General features: G+C 30.0%; 1 protein-coding gene across 5 annotated transcripts in view; it reads left to right on the top strand.

The window, feature by feature from the left end:
- The first annotated feature begins 740 nt into the window (after positions 1-740).
- Positions 741-19,270, top strand: part of LOC145329516 (uncharacterized) — a 30,873-nt gene continuing 12,343 nt past the window's right edge. For 3 of the 5 annotated variants that reach the window (XM_080173718.1, XM_080173719.1, XM_080173717.1), the window contains exons 1-8: positions 741-817; positions 4,688-4,727; positions 10,552-10,661; positions 12,124-12,197; positions 13,128-13,221; positions 13,655-13,714; positions 15,531-15,603; positions 16,132-16,181. In XM_080173718.1, coding sequence (XP_080029844.1) covers positions 745-817; positions 4,688-4,727; positions 10,552-10,661; positions 12,124-12,197; positions 13,128-13,221; positions 13,655-13,714; positions 15,531-15,603; positions 16,132-16,181 — 574 coding nt within the window. In that variant the 5' untranslated portion in view covers positions 741-744. The remainder of the gene's footprint in view (positions 818-4,687; positions 4,728-10,551; positions 10,662-12,123; positions 12,198-13,127; positions 13,222-13,654; positions 13,715-15,530; positions 15,604-16,131; positions 16,182-19,270) is intronic. The other 2 variants (XM_080173721.1, XM_080173720.1) reach the window with 1 other exon arrangement.

Below are 19,270 nucleotides of genomic sequence, written 5' to 3'. Positions count from 1 at the left end.
TAACTTTGCATTTCCTACATTATAATAGGGTAACAAGGAAATTAAATATGTAAGTAGCAATTTAATTTCTGATATGAGCAGATCGAAGGACGCATTGAGTTATACAGAATATCGGGTGAACTACAAGACAGAATGATACAAAGAAATCTTAGTACAAATATAAAAGAAAATTCCATATATAACAAAATTCATCAAAGTATAATATTTAAAGCAAATGTAATACCGTCAGAACAAAAATTTTAGAGATGATTCGCAACCAAACAGAAAAAGAGACTGTCCCTATTTATGTGTATTTATTAGTTTTTTATATAGTAAATTATTCAGTATTTATTTGGCTTATTTTCTGGTTTATTGGTTCCATATAACCATAATCCATTAAATGATATCCAACATAACTAAACAGTGAATGTAAGTGAAAGGTAATGTAAAATATCTATTAACAAAATATAATTGATTGATAATTTATGTTTCAATCAGCATCAATAGGCTTTATTTAAGGTTTTTCTATAATTTGAAAATATCAAAAATGTATCAATTACATTGGTTACAAGCTGAAATTGGAGGCTTAGTCAAATATGTTTTGTTGTTATAAATTTTGCTTTAATTAAACTTTTCCAAACATGACAATTTTTCTATTTTCTATTTTGTAAACAGACAATATTCATAAATATAATGAGTCATAATGAATTTTTGTCATAATTTATTTTGTTTTTATCCACGTTGCTTCTATTTTTAGATTATAAAATGATAGGAGTATTATTTGTGTATTTGTGTACAACAGTTCCACTTACATTATCTGAGACACAAAAAGATTCAGGTACATTATAATCAGTAGATCTGCTACTCTATAAATGGGGCATGGCAAACAGCTTTCTGTCCTAGAAAAGAAGAACTGGAATAATGTTTTTGTGAAGAATTTCTAAAAACAACAAATAAGCAGCAAACCCACACAAATAGTATTAACTATAGTTTTTTTTGCAAAAATCCTATTTGTTTGTTTTTGTTGTGAAAACTTTCTACTAATTATTAATGTTCTGTTTTTTTATATTATTTTAATTAAATATGAGTCCTTCTTGGACTAAAAAAAGACACTGGGCAATAGCGTAGCATCATGAATAATATATAATTAAGATATGCATCTAAATCACGATGGATTATTTTGCTAAACACTCAAAAAGAAGTAACAATGCAACTAAAACATGAAAAATTGCTGGGATTTTCACAATTAAAGAATATACGCCTAAAGTTTTTCAGTGAACGAATGGCAGAACGGTTTTTAATACATTTTAGTGGTCAGTATAATTGGTGTTATGTCCCCTGCCACAATTGAAAATTGTTGGTAAAAGATTATATGGGGGATTATTCTATAGAGATTAACATTGTGCTGACATTTTTTTTCTTATTGTCCTCCTGAAAAAAACAAGTAATTTTTTTTTTCATTCTCACGTGTCTACCAATGAAATGTATTAAATGATTTGTTTAACTACTTATCTACTATCTAAAAAAATAAAAAGTATTGTTTGTTGGCACAAAAAAAAACGGCAGTGGCTCTGTTAATGGTCTGTAAACTGAAAGCCACTCAAAAGAAAATATTTTACATTAAGTTATCGATAATGCTGCCTTTTAATTTTTGTTGAGGCCATAGTTCAGAAGGGGAATTGTAATTAATTTATCCTTATTTGGATATTATACTTGCATGTTTTATACATGTTATCTTAGACATTCAAAGAAAGAGATAAACAGGGAAAATACAAGTATAAAAACATCCAAATGTAGGATCCTATTATAAAAAGAATGACAAAGTCTTAAACGCAATACTAAGCAGAAGTTTTTGCAGGGACCAACGGACTTTTAAAATGATTGAAAACTATAATATATTGATTAAAGATTCTGATTTGTTATTCTTCTTATTTTAATTTTCATAAAAATATACTGCTTAAAAAGAACTAAGGATAGGAACTAGCTTTTGGGTAATAAGGGTTTAAGGATTTCTAATAGCCATCTTCTATAATTTTTTCCTTTCATACCCACTACAGGAGGTGTACAAACCAAGTAGGCATATTTCACGTTGACAAAAAAAAACAATATTTCTAATTTTAAACTTGAATTTATTTGCTGAAAAAAAGTTTCCCTCTCAGACGTTACTATAAAAATGTTGCTGTAAATTCAACATGATAAAGTTTATTTTTAATTTCATAAATTATACCTTATTTTTACAGGAATATTTATACAAGATTCTAATTTTCTAAAGAAGGTGTATTAACTTTTATTTTTATAGCTAGCTGGTGCTTTTAGTACGTAGTAGATGTAAAATTTTCTATAGAATTCAGATTTGCAATCGGTTTTTTTGCAGACCTCTTATTTTTAAAGTAATTTAAGTTTTAAAAAAATTAAGTCGATTTTAAGGTACTAAATTGCATAAAAAAAGGAATAAAATGGCCATTATGAACAAAAATAGTAATATCTTTAATTTTACACCTTACTTTTTGAATTCTGTAAGGTAATTATTGAAAAAATCGATTTTTTTAAACCCACAAGAATAAAAACTTTGAACTTAATTATATCATTACACAGACATAAAAAATATGGGTTCATATATACCTTTAGAATCAGAAAAATATTACGAATCCATTGTAAGCAAAATTGAAAAAAAGTAAAAAAAAAAAAAATGGCCTAACTTATTATTTTGTACAGGCAACACTTTCTTCATCCCCTCTTTACCCCCTTCCCATTTTTTATACTCAAAACAAGAAATAAGATGGTTGCATGTATAATATAATATAATATAATATTTTCATAAAATTCCTTTTATTGTACTTTATTTACTATTTTGTAAACTTTTTATTTCAATTTTGCTTAGAATGGATTTGTAATATTTTTCTCACTCTAAAAGTATATATAACGCCTATTTCTTATGCCTGTGTAATGATATAATTAAGTTCAAAGTTTTTATTCTCATGGGTTTTAAAAAAAACGATTTTTTCCAATAATTACTTTACAGAATTCAAAAAGAAAGGTGTCAAATTAAAGATCTTACTATTTTTGTTCATAATGGCCACTTTCTTCCTTTTTTTTGTTGCGTTTTAGTACCTTAAAATCGACTTAATTTTTGTTTTTAAACTTAAATTACTTGAAAAATAAGAGGTCTACAAAAAAAACCGATTGCATATCTGAATTCTATGGAAAATTTTACATCTACTACGTACTAAAAGCACCGGCTAGCTATAAAAATAAAAGTTAATACACCTTCTTTTATTATTAAGATTTTTTATATACCATCAAATCATTTCATAAAAAGTGATGTTTATAGAGAAGTTGTGTGCCTATAATAAATTATATTTGTAAATATAAAAGTCTACTTCGCCATACGTATTAAAGGAAATGATTCAAGAAAATTTATTCAGATAGACAAAATATTCCAGGTTTTTTGTATGGATTTTAAGCTTTGCTATATCTTGACAAAATAGTTTTTTTATTATTCAAAATTAACTGCACATACTACTACATAGAAAAAGTATTTAACTTATTATTGCTACGCTACTATATCAAATAAAGTTGTCCCTGTTGATTAATTGTTATAATCAACCGTAACTTTGCTTCCTTTATTTCCAGCCTTGATTCGATGCGTCCTCTGAAGGTCTGATTCAATTTCCTGCAAGGAAATTCTTACACACAAATAATATTTCTAGTTTCACATGCAAAAAAGAAATTTTTTTTGTAGTAAAAAATCTTCCAACAATTCTTATAATATAAAGAAGGGTTTTTAGGTGAAAAAAATCTTAAACAAGTAAACCAAATGAGTTTGTTTTTACCATTAAATGCTTCACAAAGAAATTATTTTTAAGAAACCTAATTTATTTACCTCTTGATTTAAAGCTTTTTGGATAAATTTATTTATACAATAGTATAAACAGTTGTATAGAAAGACAAAGACAAAAGGTTTGGAATGAGACAACAAAGAAGCTTTCTTAGATAAATATAATATAATTCAAAGGTCTTTTTTAAAGAGGGTATTATAATCAAGGACTTGGCGTCCGCTGCTACAAGGCGGCTGTTTGCTGCAAATAGACATATTATAAAAAACAGTAAAAGTTTTATTATGCAAATTTAGAATAAAATCACCTAAAATGACTTTTTTCGCTAGCAAACAGAGTGGACCTGCTCAATAAAAAAGATGGTTTCACATCGATGCCAGCGTTGTGGGAGCTGAGTTATTCTTTCGCCGAAGCTAGAGAGGAGTAACCTAAAAAAATGTCGACTCCACCGCGCTAAAAAGATGTCTGTTTTTAGATTTTGCATAAGGAATATGCAAATTGGGGTTTCCTCTTCATAAAGTTAATACTTTTGTGCTGAAATAAATTAAGTTCCGTCTAAATATGATTTTACCCCAAGGGATTATATGATTATCCCCTAGTCTTTACAAAATGGAAATTTAATTCAAATTTGCAAGAAAATAGAAATCAAGAAGTCTATTTTCTATTAAAACAACAAATTGGACAAAACAAAATCGGGATGCTTAGGCACAACTAATTTGCAAATAAGCCATTTTCAGTAATTTTTCAGACGTGTGAATAGTAATCTATTTTCTTAACTTTGTTTGCTACTTTCCAAGAAAGAGTATAAAAGATTACCAAAATCATTAGCTTAAAAATAATCTAATTTATAATTTTGTTTATTTATATTTAAGGAAATGTTACAATGATGATGCCGGTGGGTTCTCCTTGCAGGTACAATTTATTTAATTAAATGGTTAGATAAGGGACAAAAGCCCCCATACCACTGAAAAGACAAGTCTAGTAGCTTATGTTGAATAATGTGTATTGTAAAGATTTACATCTCTCACAAAGGCACGTATATTTATATATTTCTGAATTGATTGTTAATTTAATCTTTTCGTGTTCATAATCTAAAATTGATAACTTTAATTTATCCCTTTATCAAAGTAACAGGATGTACCGAAGTATCAAGCTAACCGATATGGTTCTACTTTACAATGTGGCTTCTCATTAACTATATATAACTTTATTATAACCACCCTCACAAGAGAAATTGTCCGGCACCAATTGTCTCTAGAAAAAAATAATCCTCTCCGCTATAATTGAAAATAGCATAATTATGCATAAAACAGCTATGTCAGTTGGAATGTTTTAAACAGCTTTTTAAACCACATATTTGAAAATGTTTTGGATATTTACATCAAAATCTAGTTTATATTTTATCTATGTTGCATACTTGAAGATATAGGAAAAGGTAGCTTTGTTGTGCAATTCAATTGCTTTTGAAATCATCTAGGCAATTCCTCTGATTTTTAAGCATCTACTCACAATGTTTATATATGTATGTTTCTGTGCTGTCCTTTTCGATATTGTCGTCCTTGTAGATCCTAATTTATTTGACAATTTTTTGAAATAATCATCAAAACGCAATCTTATTCAGAGTAAATCAACCTTTGTTTTTACAGGGCAACTTTCATCTCTATCGTTTATTCAGTTAAGTTACTTTAATCAGCTTAGACTTGTTAATGAATTTTGTAATCTTTCCTTTTCTCTCATATTCTTTGTAGTATAAGTTTATTTGGTAAAACTTATTTTATTCACATTAAATTGTTGTATAAAATATAAGAATCAGCATTATGTCCATATTAAACAATATAAATAAAAAAAAGTTGATTATTTCTTTTGTCATCCTAAAATTGAAGTTAAAATATGAAGCAACATCTCAGAGCTGCTAAAATGTTTGGGGGTGTGTTTACTAGAAAGTTAATATATTTGTTATTTTCAGTAACAAGAAGACTTGTAGAAATACCTTAATAATAAAAAGCTGCGATATTACAAAAATATTGTATATACTATGTGCTGTGAAATAAAATTGCAGACATCTGCATTATGCCAAACTGATGCTTTCACTATTTTCCAAATAAGAAATATACATATGCACCAAAAATATAATATTGTAAAAATTACACAAATTTTTATCATTTTTTCAGTGTAAAATAAAAATGTATCTTACCACTCCAAAAATGATTACACCTCCCCTCTCCTCAAACACAAAGTAAATAAAAAGAAACCTGGGTCGTCCAAAACTTTTAAAAAGCAAAGCACATATATACAATTATCAATTTCTGTAGCCAGAATCCCAGTGTATTTTGCTTATTATTAAAATTAATTCTAATCTGTGGATAAGAAAATAGTTGTATAGTTATTAGGAATAATTCAATATTGCATGCCTACCTTTTTTAATTTTACTGAAAAAATCTGACCTTTTTGGAAAGATATATTAGTTGTGTCTGTTGTGATAAAAAAGAAGAATTGCGCCTTAGTCTAATTTTTCTAAAATAAAGTAATCACCAAACCATGTATGTATTTGCAATACATAAATCTATATCTATTTGTAAAAAAGATCTTCCTAACCGCTGAACCGACATGGTTCTCCTTTACAATGAAGCTTGTCAAAGGTCCTAAGAAGTTTTATAACTATTTGGAGGGAAATCGACCCTAGAAAAAAATTTCCTAAAACCAAATTTTTGGAGGTGCGTAGCTTAGCTGCTAGTAATAATTAATATAAAATAGAATGATTTTGTCTGTTTGTTTTTTCGTCTCTTTTAGTCTCTTTTTGACTGTTGAGTCCAGAGAATACGGACACCTTGTTCCTCCATGAATTTCTTTTTTTGGCAAGTGCTTCAGCTTCTCCCCATGTTAATTCCAAATCAAAGAGGTCCTTTTCAGTGCTCCGCCTCCAGGTCATTTTTGGTTGTCCCCGTTTACGTTTACCAGTGGTGGGGTTCCATTTTAAGCACTTTTTTGGAAACCTATTTTGTTCCATTCTGAGCACATGTCCTAGCCACCTTAGTCTTTTATATTTCACTTCTGCTTCAATACTATTGCACTTCGTCTTAGCATACAGCTCAATGTTTGATATTTTGTTTGGCCAGAATATTTTGCAAATTCTTCTTAGGCAGCTATTGTGAAATGCATTAAGTTGATTTGTTTCAGTTTTCACAGTTCTCCAGCATTCAGCTCCATAAAGAAGAACTGATTTCACATTACTGTTGTAAAGTCTGATTTTTGTTTTCAGAGCAAGTTTCTTTGAATTCCAAACGTTGTGTAGACTGTTGAAAGCAACCCTAGCCTTATCAATCCTGGTCTTAATATCAGCTTTTGAGCCATTTTCGCTGCTGATAACACTCCCCAGATAGGTGAATTTGTTGCTTTGTTTCAATTGTTCACCATTTATTGTTATATTTTGATCAGGGTTTGTAGGTATATTCATAATTTCGGTCTTCTTGACATTGACAAAGAGCCCGACTTGTCCTGCATATTTGACTAGTCTATCTGTTTTAGCTTGTAGATGTTTGATTGTTTCTGAAATCAGTGCCAGGTCATCAGCAAAGTCCAGATCCTCTAGGTGTCCTAGTATGTCCAGCTGGAGACCACGTTTTTTGTCCTCTGTGGTTTTCTTCATCACCCAGTCAATGACCAATATAAATAGAATAGGTGATAAAATGCATCCCTGTCTAACTCCAGTGCTTATTCTAAAGAAATCAGATGTCTTATTGTTTCCAACTGAAACACAGGCTTGGAAGTTGTCATAGAATTTAGTTATCATAATTATCATCTTTTCAGGTATACCATAACTTCTTAGTATTTTCCAAAGTGTTTGTCTGTGTATGGAGTCAAAGGCCTTAGAGAAATCAACAAAATTTACATGGAGTGGCTTGTTAAATTCAACACATTGTTCAATAACCGTCCTAAGGGTGAAAATTTGGTCAACACAGCCCTTTCCAGCACGGAATCCAGCTTGTTCTTCTCTTAGTTTATTGTCAATTTTCTCATCAATTCTGTTTAAAATAACTTTACATAGGACCTTGCTTGGGATAGAAAGCAGCATAATTCCTCTCCAGTTATCACAATTGTTCAAATCTCCCTTCTTAGGTAGTTTTATGATTATACCTTTAGACCAGTCCGTTGGTATCTTTTCTTGCCTCCAAATTTTATCAAAGAGATCAGTTAGAGTCCTAGCAGAAAGATCTATGTCTGCCTTAAGCATTTCGGCAGTTATCAAGTCAGGTCCTGGTGCTTTGTCATTCTTTAGACTATGTATAGCAGCTTTAACTTCTTGAATAGTTGGTGGTCGTGTGTCTATGTCTATTTCATGTCCTGGTTCTGGTTCAGCAGTAATTTCTGGTTCAGGTCTGTTCAACACTTCTTCAAAATGTGATTTCCACCTTTCAGCAACTTCTTTTTCTGTAGTGAGTAATTTACCATCTTTAGCCCTGATAGTTTCACCACTCTTTTTGCTATATTTGCCACTTAATTGCTTGGTTATGTTGTATACTGTTTTCATGTTACCAAAGTCAGCTGCTCTTTGGGCCTTTTCAGCCAGATTGTCAATGTAATCTCTCTTGTCTTTCCTTGTGCACTTTTTGACTTCTTTGTCTTTAGCAGTATATTCAGCTTTTAAATTGCTCATGTCAGCCAAATGTTGAACATTATGGATTTTGTTTTTGAGCTTCTTTCTCTCTTCTATTTTGATCCATGTTTCTTCAGAGATATATATATATGCACCAAAAATATAATATTGTAAAAATTACACAAATTTTTATCATTTTTTCAGTGTAAAATAAAAATGTATCTTACCACTCCAAAAATGATTACACCTCCCCTCTCCTCAAACACAAAGTAAATAAAAAGAAACCTGGGTCGTCCAAAACTTTTAAAAAGCAAAGCACATATATACAATTATCAATTTCTGTAGCCAGAATCCCAGTGTATTTTGCTTATTATTAAAATTAATTCTAATCTGTGGATAAGAAAATAGTTGCCTACCTTTTTTAATTTTACTGAAAAAATCTGACCTTTTTGGAAAGATATATTAGTTGTGTCTGTTGTGATAAAAAAGAAGAATTGCGCCTTAGTCTAATTTTTCTAAAATAAAGTAATCACCATACCATGTATGTATTTGCAATACATAAATCTATATCTATTTGTAAAAAAAGATCTTCCTAACCGCTGAACCGACATGGTTCTCCTTTACAATGAAGCTTGTCAAAGGTCCTAAGAAGTTTTATAACTATTTGGAGGGAAATCGACCCTAGAAAAAAATTTCCTAAAACCAAATTTTTGGAGGTGCGTAGCTTAGCTGCTAGTAATAATTAATATAAAATAGAATGATTTTGTCTGTTTGTTTTTTCGTCTCTTTTAGTCTCGCTAACCGCGGATCAATTATATTGTGCTTTTAAATAATATACCTGATGATCCTGTGGGGGTTACTACCAAGAGGAAAAACACCTAGAGTTTAAAGAAGGAGCAACTTGTATATGAATAAGGTAGTTTGTAGAGGGCTCAGCAGCCGTACTTAAGCAAACATAGACCGAAGGGAAAATCAGCTGGATATTTATACCTGTTAATTATAGGGCAAAGCGTCCATTGTATGCCCTTTTTCAACCCAACACGATTTAAATATGCGACTTCTATATTACGGATTCTATTGAAAATTTTTGTCACATTTACCAATATCTTGATATCTGGGTATCGTAGGATAAATGTTGAAGATTCTTTAAATCCGCCATCATGCTAGAGCATGTGTGTGTGTGAGGTGTGTGAACTACGTGACACAAATATATTATGGATTGCCCTTTAACAACTTTTACATTTCTTTTATTACTCAATTCTACTTCAAAAGATGGATGACATATTTTTCTTTGTGTGCTAAAAATGATTTTTAAATACAACATTAAGAAATTAAAATAATTGCCTTATATCCTTTTATTGGTAGAGTCTCCGAAATCTTTCGTAGTGAGTTCAATAAGTAAGTTGCTAAAAATTTTCTTCAACTGATTCTTATAAAAACTCACTCTTATCCTAGAGGCCCCAACTGCGTTGTTGCTAGTAATATTTATAATACTTTATAAATTACTAGAAGCTACGCGATTAGAGGCCTCTACGGGCATTTTAGTTTTTTTTAAAATTAGTTAGGGAGGGTTTCTAGTGTCAAATTCTTTTTGGAGGATGGTGGTATCTTCCCGAAAAATAGTTATAAACCTTCACAGGACCTATGTGAAGCTGGATTGTAAAGGAGAACCATATAGGTTAATTGGTTAGCGAGTACAAACACACACACATACAGAATCATAAACATCCTGTTACTTCTATACAAGGATAAATTTTTATTGTACATGAATCGTATATTAAAAGTTAAAGTTTTTATGTCTAAGGCTAAAGATAATGGAAATGGCAGGTCTGTTGAGGTTGTGCTCCTCTGTGAACCTTTAAGAATAATATTTAATGGTTTAGGCTATTTTATGACACTTTCCACTTGTCCCCTAGAGTCATAGAGCAGCTAGTATGAATATGCTTTCAAATAATACGAAACTATTAAAGATAAGTCAAAAAATAGTGAATTAATTACACTGCACAGTGTATGAGGTCAAAAACATCGCAAGAAAATTCTTTCTATTTAAAACACAAACAATGGAAAGCATTTCTTCTAGATATTAAGATTAAACTTTTATTTCAGTACAACATATTCCAATATTATCTGTTGTTTATTTAGTATTACTGGTGGCTGTGAAAGTTTGGAAGGTGGAATGTGCAATCTTAACTTATCAATATGTCAATGCAGTCCACAATTCCCAGTCAATCTAAAGAGATTTTGTTTAAAAGGTAAATATTATAGCATGACGGCAGTGCAATTTTTCTTTTATTATAATCATTTTATTTTTATTGTTTTTGAAAAATAAACTTAGTTTTCCCTTCTTTCATCAATTAAAATTTTTTTCTGCTTCCTCGTCAATTGTTTACCTCTTTGGGCTTCTAAAACAGTAGTCTCCAAACACTTTTTTGTCTGTGTTTCAACATCCATAAAAAAGCTCTAATTAGACGGTATGACAAACAAACATAAAACTTATATTACACAGGATATTGTTTAAGGACTATCGTTTCTTTTTATGTCTACGTAAACGTTGCATTTATTATTAACTGTTGATAAAAATCAGAAATAAGGAATATTTGTCTCACCCCGCCCCTCTCTCTCTAATTCATTAATTACATATGAACAGTTTAAGGTTTTTAATTTACTGTAAATTGTTGTAAAACGGAGCAATAATTATAGCTTTTCTTAACTTTTTTTAACGTAGCTGAAAATTCTCCCCCTTTCTTAATCTTGATTTTAATTGTCTGAGAAAGGTAAAACTGTTTTAAAAGTTCTATTCCCCCTCTACATTAATACAAGGAGTTATAATTTACTAATATCTTCTTCAATTATTTTGAACCACATTTAAATTTCAACTCTTTTATTTTAAATTGTAATAATTATAAGCACTCATAACCATAACACAAAAATTAAGTTACTTACAAGCATAGACGTCCAAGAGGGGGGGGGGGGTAAAGGGGTGATTACCCCCCCCCCCCAAACGAATTTGGGGGTGCCCCCAAAATATTTTTCATTTTACCCCTACCTTAGGGGGTGCCGTAGGCACCCCCAACTATTTCAGAGGGGGTATTTACCCCCAAAAAAATTTTAGGGGGTATTTACCCCCTCAAACAATTTTAGGGGGGGAAATACCCCCCCCAAAAAAAATAAAAAATCACTAACAAAAAAAATGTTGGCGAGCTTCGCGCGCATTTTTACTACTATATATTAATACATTATCAAATTACCCCCCAAAAAATTTTACCTAACCCAAATAAAAAAGCTTGGACGCCCCTGCTACAAGTGTATCATGTAAGTATGAAGTATAACAAGAAAATATAACACCTCAAAAACTTTTCTATGTTATATTTTAAAATCAAAATTAGTTAAAATAATTGTGGGAAAGGGGGGATGTTTTAATAGCTAAATCTAGTTCGAGGATAATTATGATAATATCTAGGTGAAGGACTTTTCAAACTTTCTGTATTTCAACACTTAACTTGTATTTGCTGTAATTATAGAGGAACAGAAAGGGGAATATTTTCAAAAAAAAACATAATTTGGTTTAAAACTTAAATGCATATTCTAAGTTTAAACATTATGAAGGATTTTTAAAATTGTTATTTCATCAAATACGTAGATTTAAAAAGATGTATATAACCATCCCTTAAATAAAATATTATTGAGAGACAGAAAAATAATATTATTGTTCAGGTGCTGGAATAGGTGAAGTCTGTACCTATGATGAAGAATGTTCATATATGGATCCAAATGCTCATTGTTTGGAGGTAAAAAAGAAGTGGGTCTCTTATAAAAACTAAAATCATATTAAGATCATAAATATAACATTCCAACAAATCTCAACAATAAGTTCAGTCGATTACGAGGCCTATTGTTTTTAACATAAAACTCTTAGATCTTACCTGGATGTTTTTTGAAAGAGATTCTCTAATTCAATATTTAATATTTCTCTATATTTTATACACATTTCAGTAAAATCTGATATAAAATTTCCAATATTTCTATATATTTAATGAAAATTTGGGAAAATCTAAATTCCTTCTCACTGGTTTGTTTACTTTAAAGTTGAAGTGATCCTGCTTTTCAAATTTATACCAGGAAATTGTCTACAAAATGTGGACATAATAAATCATTATTTAGTTTTATTTCAAATTTTTGCTTTTATTTTAAAGTAAATCATAAGATTTTACAAATAAATACCTTTTTTTGTTCAAAGAATTTTTTTTTATACACCTCAGTTGACAATCAATTTACAGCAGTTTGACTTAAAAGTAGCAATTAATATGATAATTCAGACAATTATATTATGTACAAATCTAATATTGTCATATGAATTAGAATAAGTGTACGATTAATATGGGGGGAGGGGGGTATAATATTTCCTCCCCCTAGCTACCCTCCCTGTTTAGATCCCCTGACAAAAAAAAAACTTCAACGTTCTTGCCCTACCCCCAAAATTTTTTTTTATTGGACGGAAGATCAAATTTACAAGGATGCTAATAAAAACCCTCCCCCTAAATGGTGTATTGAATATAAAAGATTTGTAAAAACTAAAGCGCGAGGCGTCATTAAAATATTTTGGTGGGTTTAAGAGGTTTTGCATTATTTAAATTCCTACCACAAACAGAATTATAAAATCTATGTAACTTTGGAACCTTATATATAGCAGCTGTACTAATAAAACTATTCATTTTTAGGATAGAGATGAAATTCGTAGTTGTCAGTGCAAGCAAAATTTTGCAAATTTACCAACTTTAGCTCAGGGATCTATGACATCTTCTTGTTTAAGAGGTAACAAAATAAAAGATACTCTAGCACCGAGATCCATTCATGCATGCATCCAAAATGTATCTGAACTTCCTACATGAATGTACTTTTAAAAAAGCATGTGATTACATATATATATTATTTTTTTTGCGATTTTATACTTAAGTATATTAATTAAAAACGAAGTTAATTAAAAAATGAAGTGGTAAATTTCAATATCTTGCTTAATATCTGATAAATAAAATTTGTAATGGTATCTTTGAATTAACCTACTTTACCATAATCATATCAAAAGACAAAAAATATCTTTGTCAATATACATATATTTAAATATCATTGTTGAAATATCCAGACACAAAGATGCATTGTCTTTATAAATTTTATACAAAAACCAATGTTGCCAATTTATGAAAGTTAAAAATAAAAAAAAATATTTTAATTGAATATTGAATTTTAGTGACTGATCCTGGAATAAAAGACAAAGACGCCATACCTGCTGTAGTCGGTTTAGCTATAGGTAAACTTAATCTTTATAATTTTAATTAATTTAATCAACATAACGTATTTTTATAGCATAGATTATTTATAACTATAGCGTATACAACAAAGATGCAATGTTTGAAACTTGTTTTATTTTCTTATACCTAACTTAATATGCAGCTACAAATCTACCTACCTTACTGTCGTCAGTGCTTATGCTTGTTATTTGTTCTTTATTCTGAAACTAGCGGATACTCCCCTAGGAGACCCATTTCGGTTTAGCGGTTAGCGAGATCCTTCGCTACAGACAAAAAAGCTTACTACCTTATATAATAGGATAGGATTATGCGCGTTCTCAGGGCTTTGTAAAAAAAATTCTAAACCTTTCCAAACCAAACTCAATGGAGGTGTGAACTGTAGGGGGTTTAGTTTTAAACTGAAAACCTGGTCCTAAAACATGTTCTTTGGTTTATACATATCCTAAACATTATGTTTTATACCCAAATTATAGTGATCTATTAAGACAGACATATAGTTGTCTTTATCTTAACAACCCCCTGTGCTGCGTTACGGAGGTGTATCAGTGGGGTGCAGATGGATAAAAGGGGATGAAAACTTAGGGGGTTGCACCAACCCAATTTATTTTTGTCACTCGCTTACACCCCCTTCTGCTAGCATCTAAATGAGATTATTAACATTATTAAAAGCGAAGCTTTTCTATAAATAGGGTCGGTCCGTCCGTACGTCCGTCCTTACGTCCGTAACGGATAGCTCTTTTCGTTAATTTAGGCATGTTAGAATTGTCCTATCGATTTCAAACTTTGCATGATGATTCCTATAGCAACTCTATCAGAAAGTCCGTACGTCCATCTTACCCATGTTGTTTTTTAACTTTTTTAACCACAAATTTTTATGTGATAAAATTATCTGATTGGTCTGATTTTTGGAATACTGATTCCTAGGACAACAAAGTACATTGTCATAAGCGAAGCATCTCTATAATCAAGTACTAAAAATGTAAGTATGTCCTGAAACAATATCCCGTATTTGAGCAGTTTTTCAACAGATCTACTTACAATTTTGTTTCGTTCGACTTTAATATTCTGATTATTCAGTTCTGACACTACTCAAGTGTTAATGTTCGTTTGTCCTACCGTTTCAGAGCTTCACTTTTATGGATGTTGTCATCCTTGTTTCTCTATGATTAACATTGTTTTTTCAAATACAAACTTGTAAAACTTTGCTACGCTTTGGACATAATAGTCTTTGTTTTCCTGTCTCAAATTTTTATTATAATAATTTATATCTTTATATTTGTACCTGCAATGTACATAGACAATTATAGATAATTATATGCTAACTACATTACATTACAATTATTACGATGACAAATAATATAATACTAATGGGTAATACAATAATATTTATTGTAATGTATAAAAATTCCAATAAATAAATATAATTTCTAGATTCTGTATGTCTAAAGTAATCTGGTATAATTCTTTTATATCCGTATTAATATATAATGAGAAAGATAAGCTATCTTTCATTCTTTATATCTTCTCTTTACAACACAATGTTGACGTATTTACATGTACAGTATATATAAATTCACAAATGACTCATGTTCTAGTAACCAGGACAATTTTGTTTCTAAGAATCTTGTCTAATGTTAAAACATCATAAAGAGCAGCGGTTATTAAAGTAAGTTTCATAATCAAGTGCCATTATAAATGTGAGAAAAAATTAAGTTTGTGTGAGATGAGTTTTTGTTCTTTATTTGTTGCACGTTTTTTTTTTTGTGATGATCGGTGAGTTTAACAAATAATTACTAGGTTTTATTTTATTTTCAGGTTTGATAATATTGACGTTTCTGTTGGTTTTTGTGGGAAAACTATTTTCAAAGGCTCGGTGGCAATCTGCAAGGTTTGATTTTACATTCGTAACAAGGATGATAACATCCATAAAATATTTTAATAATATAGAGTAGCAAGTGTATCTAATATATACAATACCCTACATGAAAAAATTCAAGGTATTTCTAATGAATTTTGTTTCTATATAATATAGCTTGTTTTATTATTTTCCTCCAATTATTGACGTAAAACTCAAAAGAGTAAAAAATGGGACGTACAGAAATTTTTTCCATAAAACCAACAAAAAAATCTCTAATTTTGTGTTAATTTAAACAAAGGCTAAACTCAGCCACAGACAATCTCAGCTATGAGGCTCAAAGAAGAAAAACCGTGCTGCTTTTTAAGCTAAGAAATAAGTCGTAGCTGCAGCCGCTCTCATACATATAGTTTAGACAAACCTGCAGCCACAGCCAAAGCAGATCGTCTTGTAGGAAGAATCGGCAACTTTAAGCCGCAAAATACCTGCGTAACCCTCCGCCGTAGCCTCGTGGCTGAAATAGCAAATCAAATACTATTTATCAAAAATATTTTTGTTTAGGGGTTACGGTGATGCAAATATACCCCCAACTATAGTTATTGATGGTAAAGGTAACTTAAATATTTTTATAACAAATGATATAGTGTATATATTTTGTTCATACTTAGTCCAGCAACAACAACTTTACAGTATTAAATTAGACATTATAAAGAATCATTCATAAAATATCACTGTGACATTAATTTTGTGCACAGAGAAACTCTGTAGACTGCATATAACGACTGTTTTTCAATGTAAAGTGCCCACCAACTCAAACAGAGTCAAGATCTTGCGAACATACCTTAGCTTTTGAATATCTGTGCTCCTACAAATTTGACTAAAGTTTAAAGATATTTAGTTTATCTAAAAATAGCATCGACAATTATAATTTAAATGGTCTTGACATTTTAGGTAGATAATCAATATTTACTTTTCCATTCATTAAATAGATTATTTACATTATTAATTAAACCTATAGTTCTGAAAGCAATTGTTAGCTTCTAATCAAATATTAATATTTTTACACTGTATACATTCATCTGACTGACTGACTGCTATCATTGAGCAATGGATTGTTATCTATTAAACATTGTACATAATAAAAATAAGTATAAATTTCTTTGAAAATTAGTTTTTTTTGCATTTCCGTTTTCTGGAAATGATGTGTCAACCTCTAGTTTTTAGTTTCTTTATTTTAGAGTAAAACCATTTATGAACATTAAAGTAATAATTTAACTACTTTAAAAAAAAACATTGATAATGTAAACCCCAAGGGTAAAAAAAATCGCAGCCAATAGCGTAGTTTATTAAAACATGGGATGTTCAGTTAGAAGGATAATTTATTGTTAAAATTTTCTTAGAAGATGAGTCAATGTACCAATAAGTTAGTAGTTACCATTAATAGGTTAGCTTAAAACATAAGTCGCTTTATAAACATTAAACACACAGTAAAATTTAGGTGAAGCTTAAAATATAATGGAGTTACATTGTTATCCTTGTCCTCATTTTAAATAGTTAAGATTAAATGAATGAGGACACCGAGGATAATTTTTCATCTCTCTATTGTTGAAACTTGAAGTTGATAAAATGTTTTGAAAATTCAATTTCCACTCCACACTAAACATCAAAGACAATTATGAATTCATATTCTTCATATAAGACTATAACAATGAACATTAACAATTATAGAGTAACAGTGCTATAAATACTGAAAAAAAACTAATAAACACTAATTCAATTGTCATATATCTGTCGTAAAATACCTTAAAAAGCAAAATGAACTTAAACCGTACCCCCCCCCCCCCATATAAGTCGTCGTTATTAAATAAGTGCTTCATAAATGGCATTGTTTCAAAAATAAGAATTATGCTTAAAAGTTACGATTAGATTTAACAAAGATGAAAATTGTCTTTATTTAATATGATTTTATTAAATCTGTTATGATGTCAATGAAGATTTAGACGATTATACACTACAGCTATGATACTGATCGAAAAACACAAGGTAAAGAGAATCTTCTCTTTCCTATGTATTAAAGGATATTTGTGAGATATCACGTGGTAGTCCCACACTCACAAATATTTAATCTTTTCCTGATGATAAAAACTTTTCCTAACTTTTGATTATACTCTGCTTATATCCAAAGATATTAATGTGCAGAAAAAAGAACAATAGAAAAATATTTTTTGCTTATGTATGTTTAATATGATTTGAAAATTTTAAATTTCATTTATTTAATTTGAGATTTTTTCTTAGGGTAACGTTGACAACCCCTTCGCCCCTGGTCAATCCTAGAAATCACTAGAACTACAATTTTTCAGACAACCAGAAGAATATGGAAAAAAGTCCTTGTGCTCTGTTAAAAAATACTTTGATATTATTTGAGATGTTTCAAGTATTTCAATATTAACTTAATTGTTTTTTATAAAACTAGCGGCTTTGCTCCAAGAGGTAAAAAAAGAGCCTAAAAAATTATGTATCGATATAATTGCATCTTCTATTACCTACCCAGCCGAAAAAATTGCGAATGGGTAGCCAATTTTCGCGAATCGATTGCGAATTGGCAAGATTCGCAAAATTCTTTTTTTTTAATTGAATCCCCGGGAAAATAGTTAAAACCACCAAAGGACCAGTAGGCAGATTCCCTGAAGAGTAAAATCCAATCAGTTCAGTGGTTACCGAGATCTTAAGGGACATACGGACAGACATCATTTTACTTTGTTTTATTGGGGGGGGGAGGGGGGTCAACCTCCCCCAAATCCCATTTTTTATTTTAGTTTAATTTTTTTTTTTTTGGGGGGGCGGGAATTTTTTTCTAGGGGTGATTTCTCCTGGGAGGGTGGTGGTACCCTCCCCAAAAATAGTTATAAACCTTCCCAGGACCTATGTGAAAAAAACAGATAGCGCTGATCAAGGACGTCTAAGATTTTTTATGGGGGGGGGGGTTAAATTTAAAAATAAGAAATTTTACTCTTTTCCCCATCCCAAAAAAACATAATGAAACTAAACTGTAGTATGGCAAGAACATAAAATTTTGCAACGACCATATGTATTTTAGACAATGTTAACATAGGCTTTCATATAATTCTTCATTAAGTTTTCACTTCTTGTTATTTTTCAAAATTACAATTTAGCTGACTTTTAAGTTTCTTTAACCTCACACAATAAAATGACTTATAGTTTTAACTTTGATGTGTGAATATAGCTTCGAAAATCTGAAATTTTAACCGTCAGAATCCAGATGAGCATTTACCAATCAAAATGCAAAACTTGTTATAGAAACGGATTTAACAAAAATACCGGATTTTGATTTTTTTTACAATGTTGAAAATCAATTACCTTAATAAGTACATGTATAATAAATGTCTTATTCAATTAGATAACTCCTAATTCTTTTTAATTTTGAGATACATTTTACAAATATATTTTCAAATATGAAGTATTACGGTTTTGTTTGATGCAAAGGATCTTAGAAATAACTGGCTCTATTTAGTCTTGCTTTTTAGGAAAGCCCAAAGATATCTGAATTTAAACGATTTTTAAGCAAAGTGCAACGAAACTAGTGACGAACCTGATTTAACCGAAAATAATTCTAAAACTAATTTTATGACATTTGAAGTATTGCTATTATTGCAATTTTACCATGCTGAAATTTTCTAAA

The sequence above is a fragment of the Acartia tonsa genome, chromosome 10 (genome assembly GCF_053477335.1).
Source record: "Acartia tonsa isolate MP-2025a chromosome 10, ASM5347733v1, whole genome shotgun sequence".
Taxonomy (NCBI): Eukaryota; Metazoa; Arthropoda; class Copepoda; order Calanoida; family Acartiidae; genus Acartia; species Acartia tonsa.
This window is presented reverse-complemented; position numbering and strand designations above follow the sequence as displayed.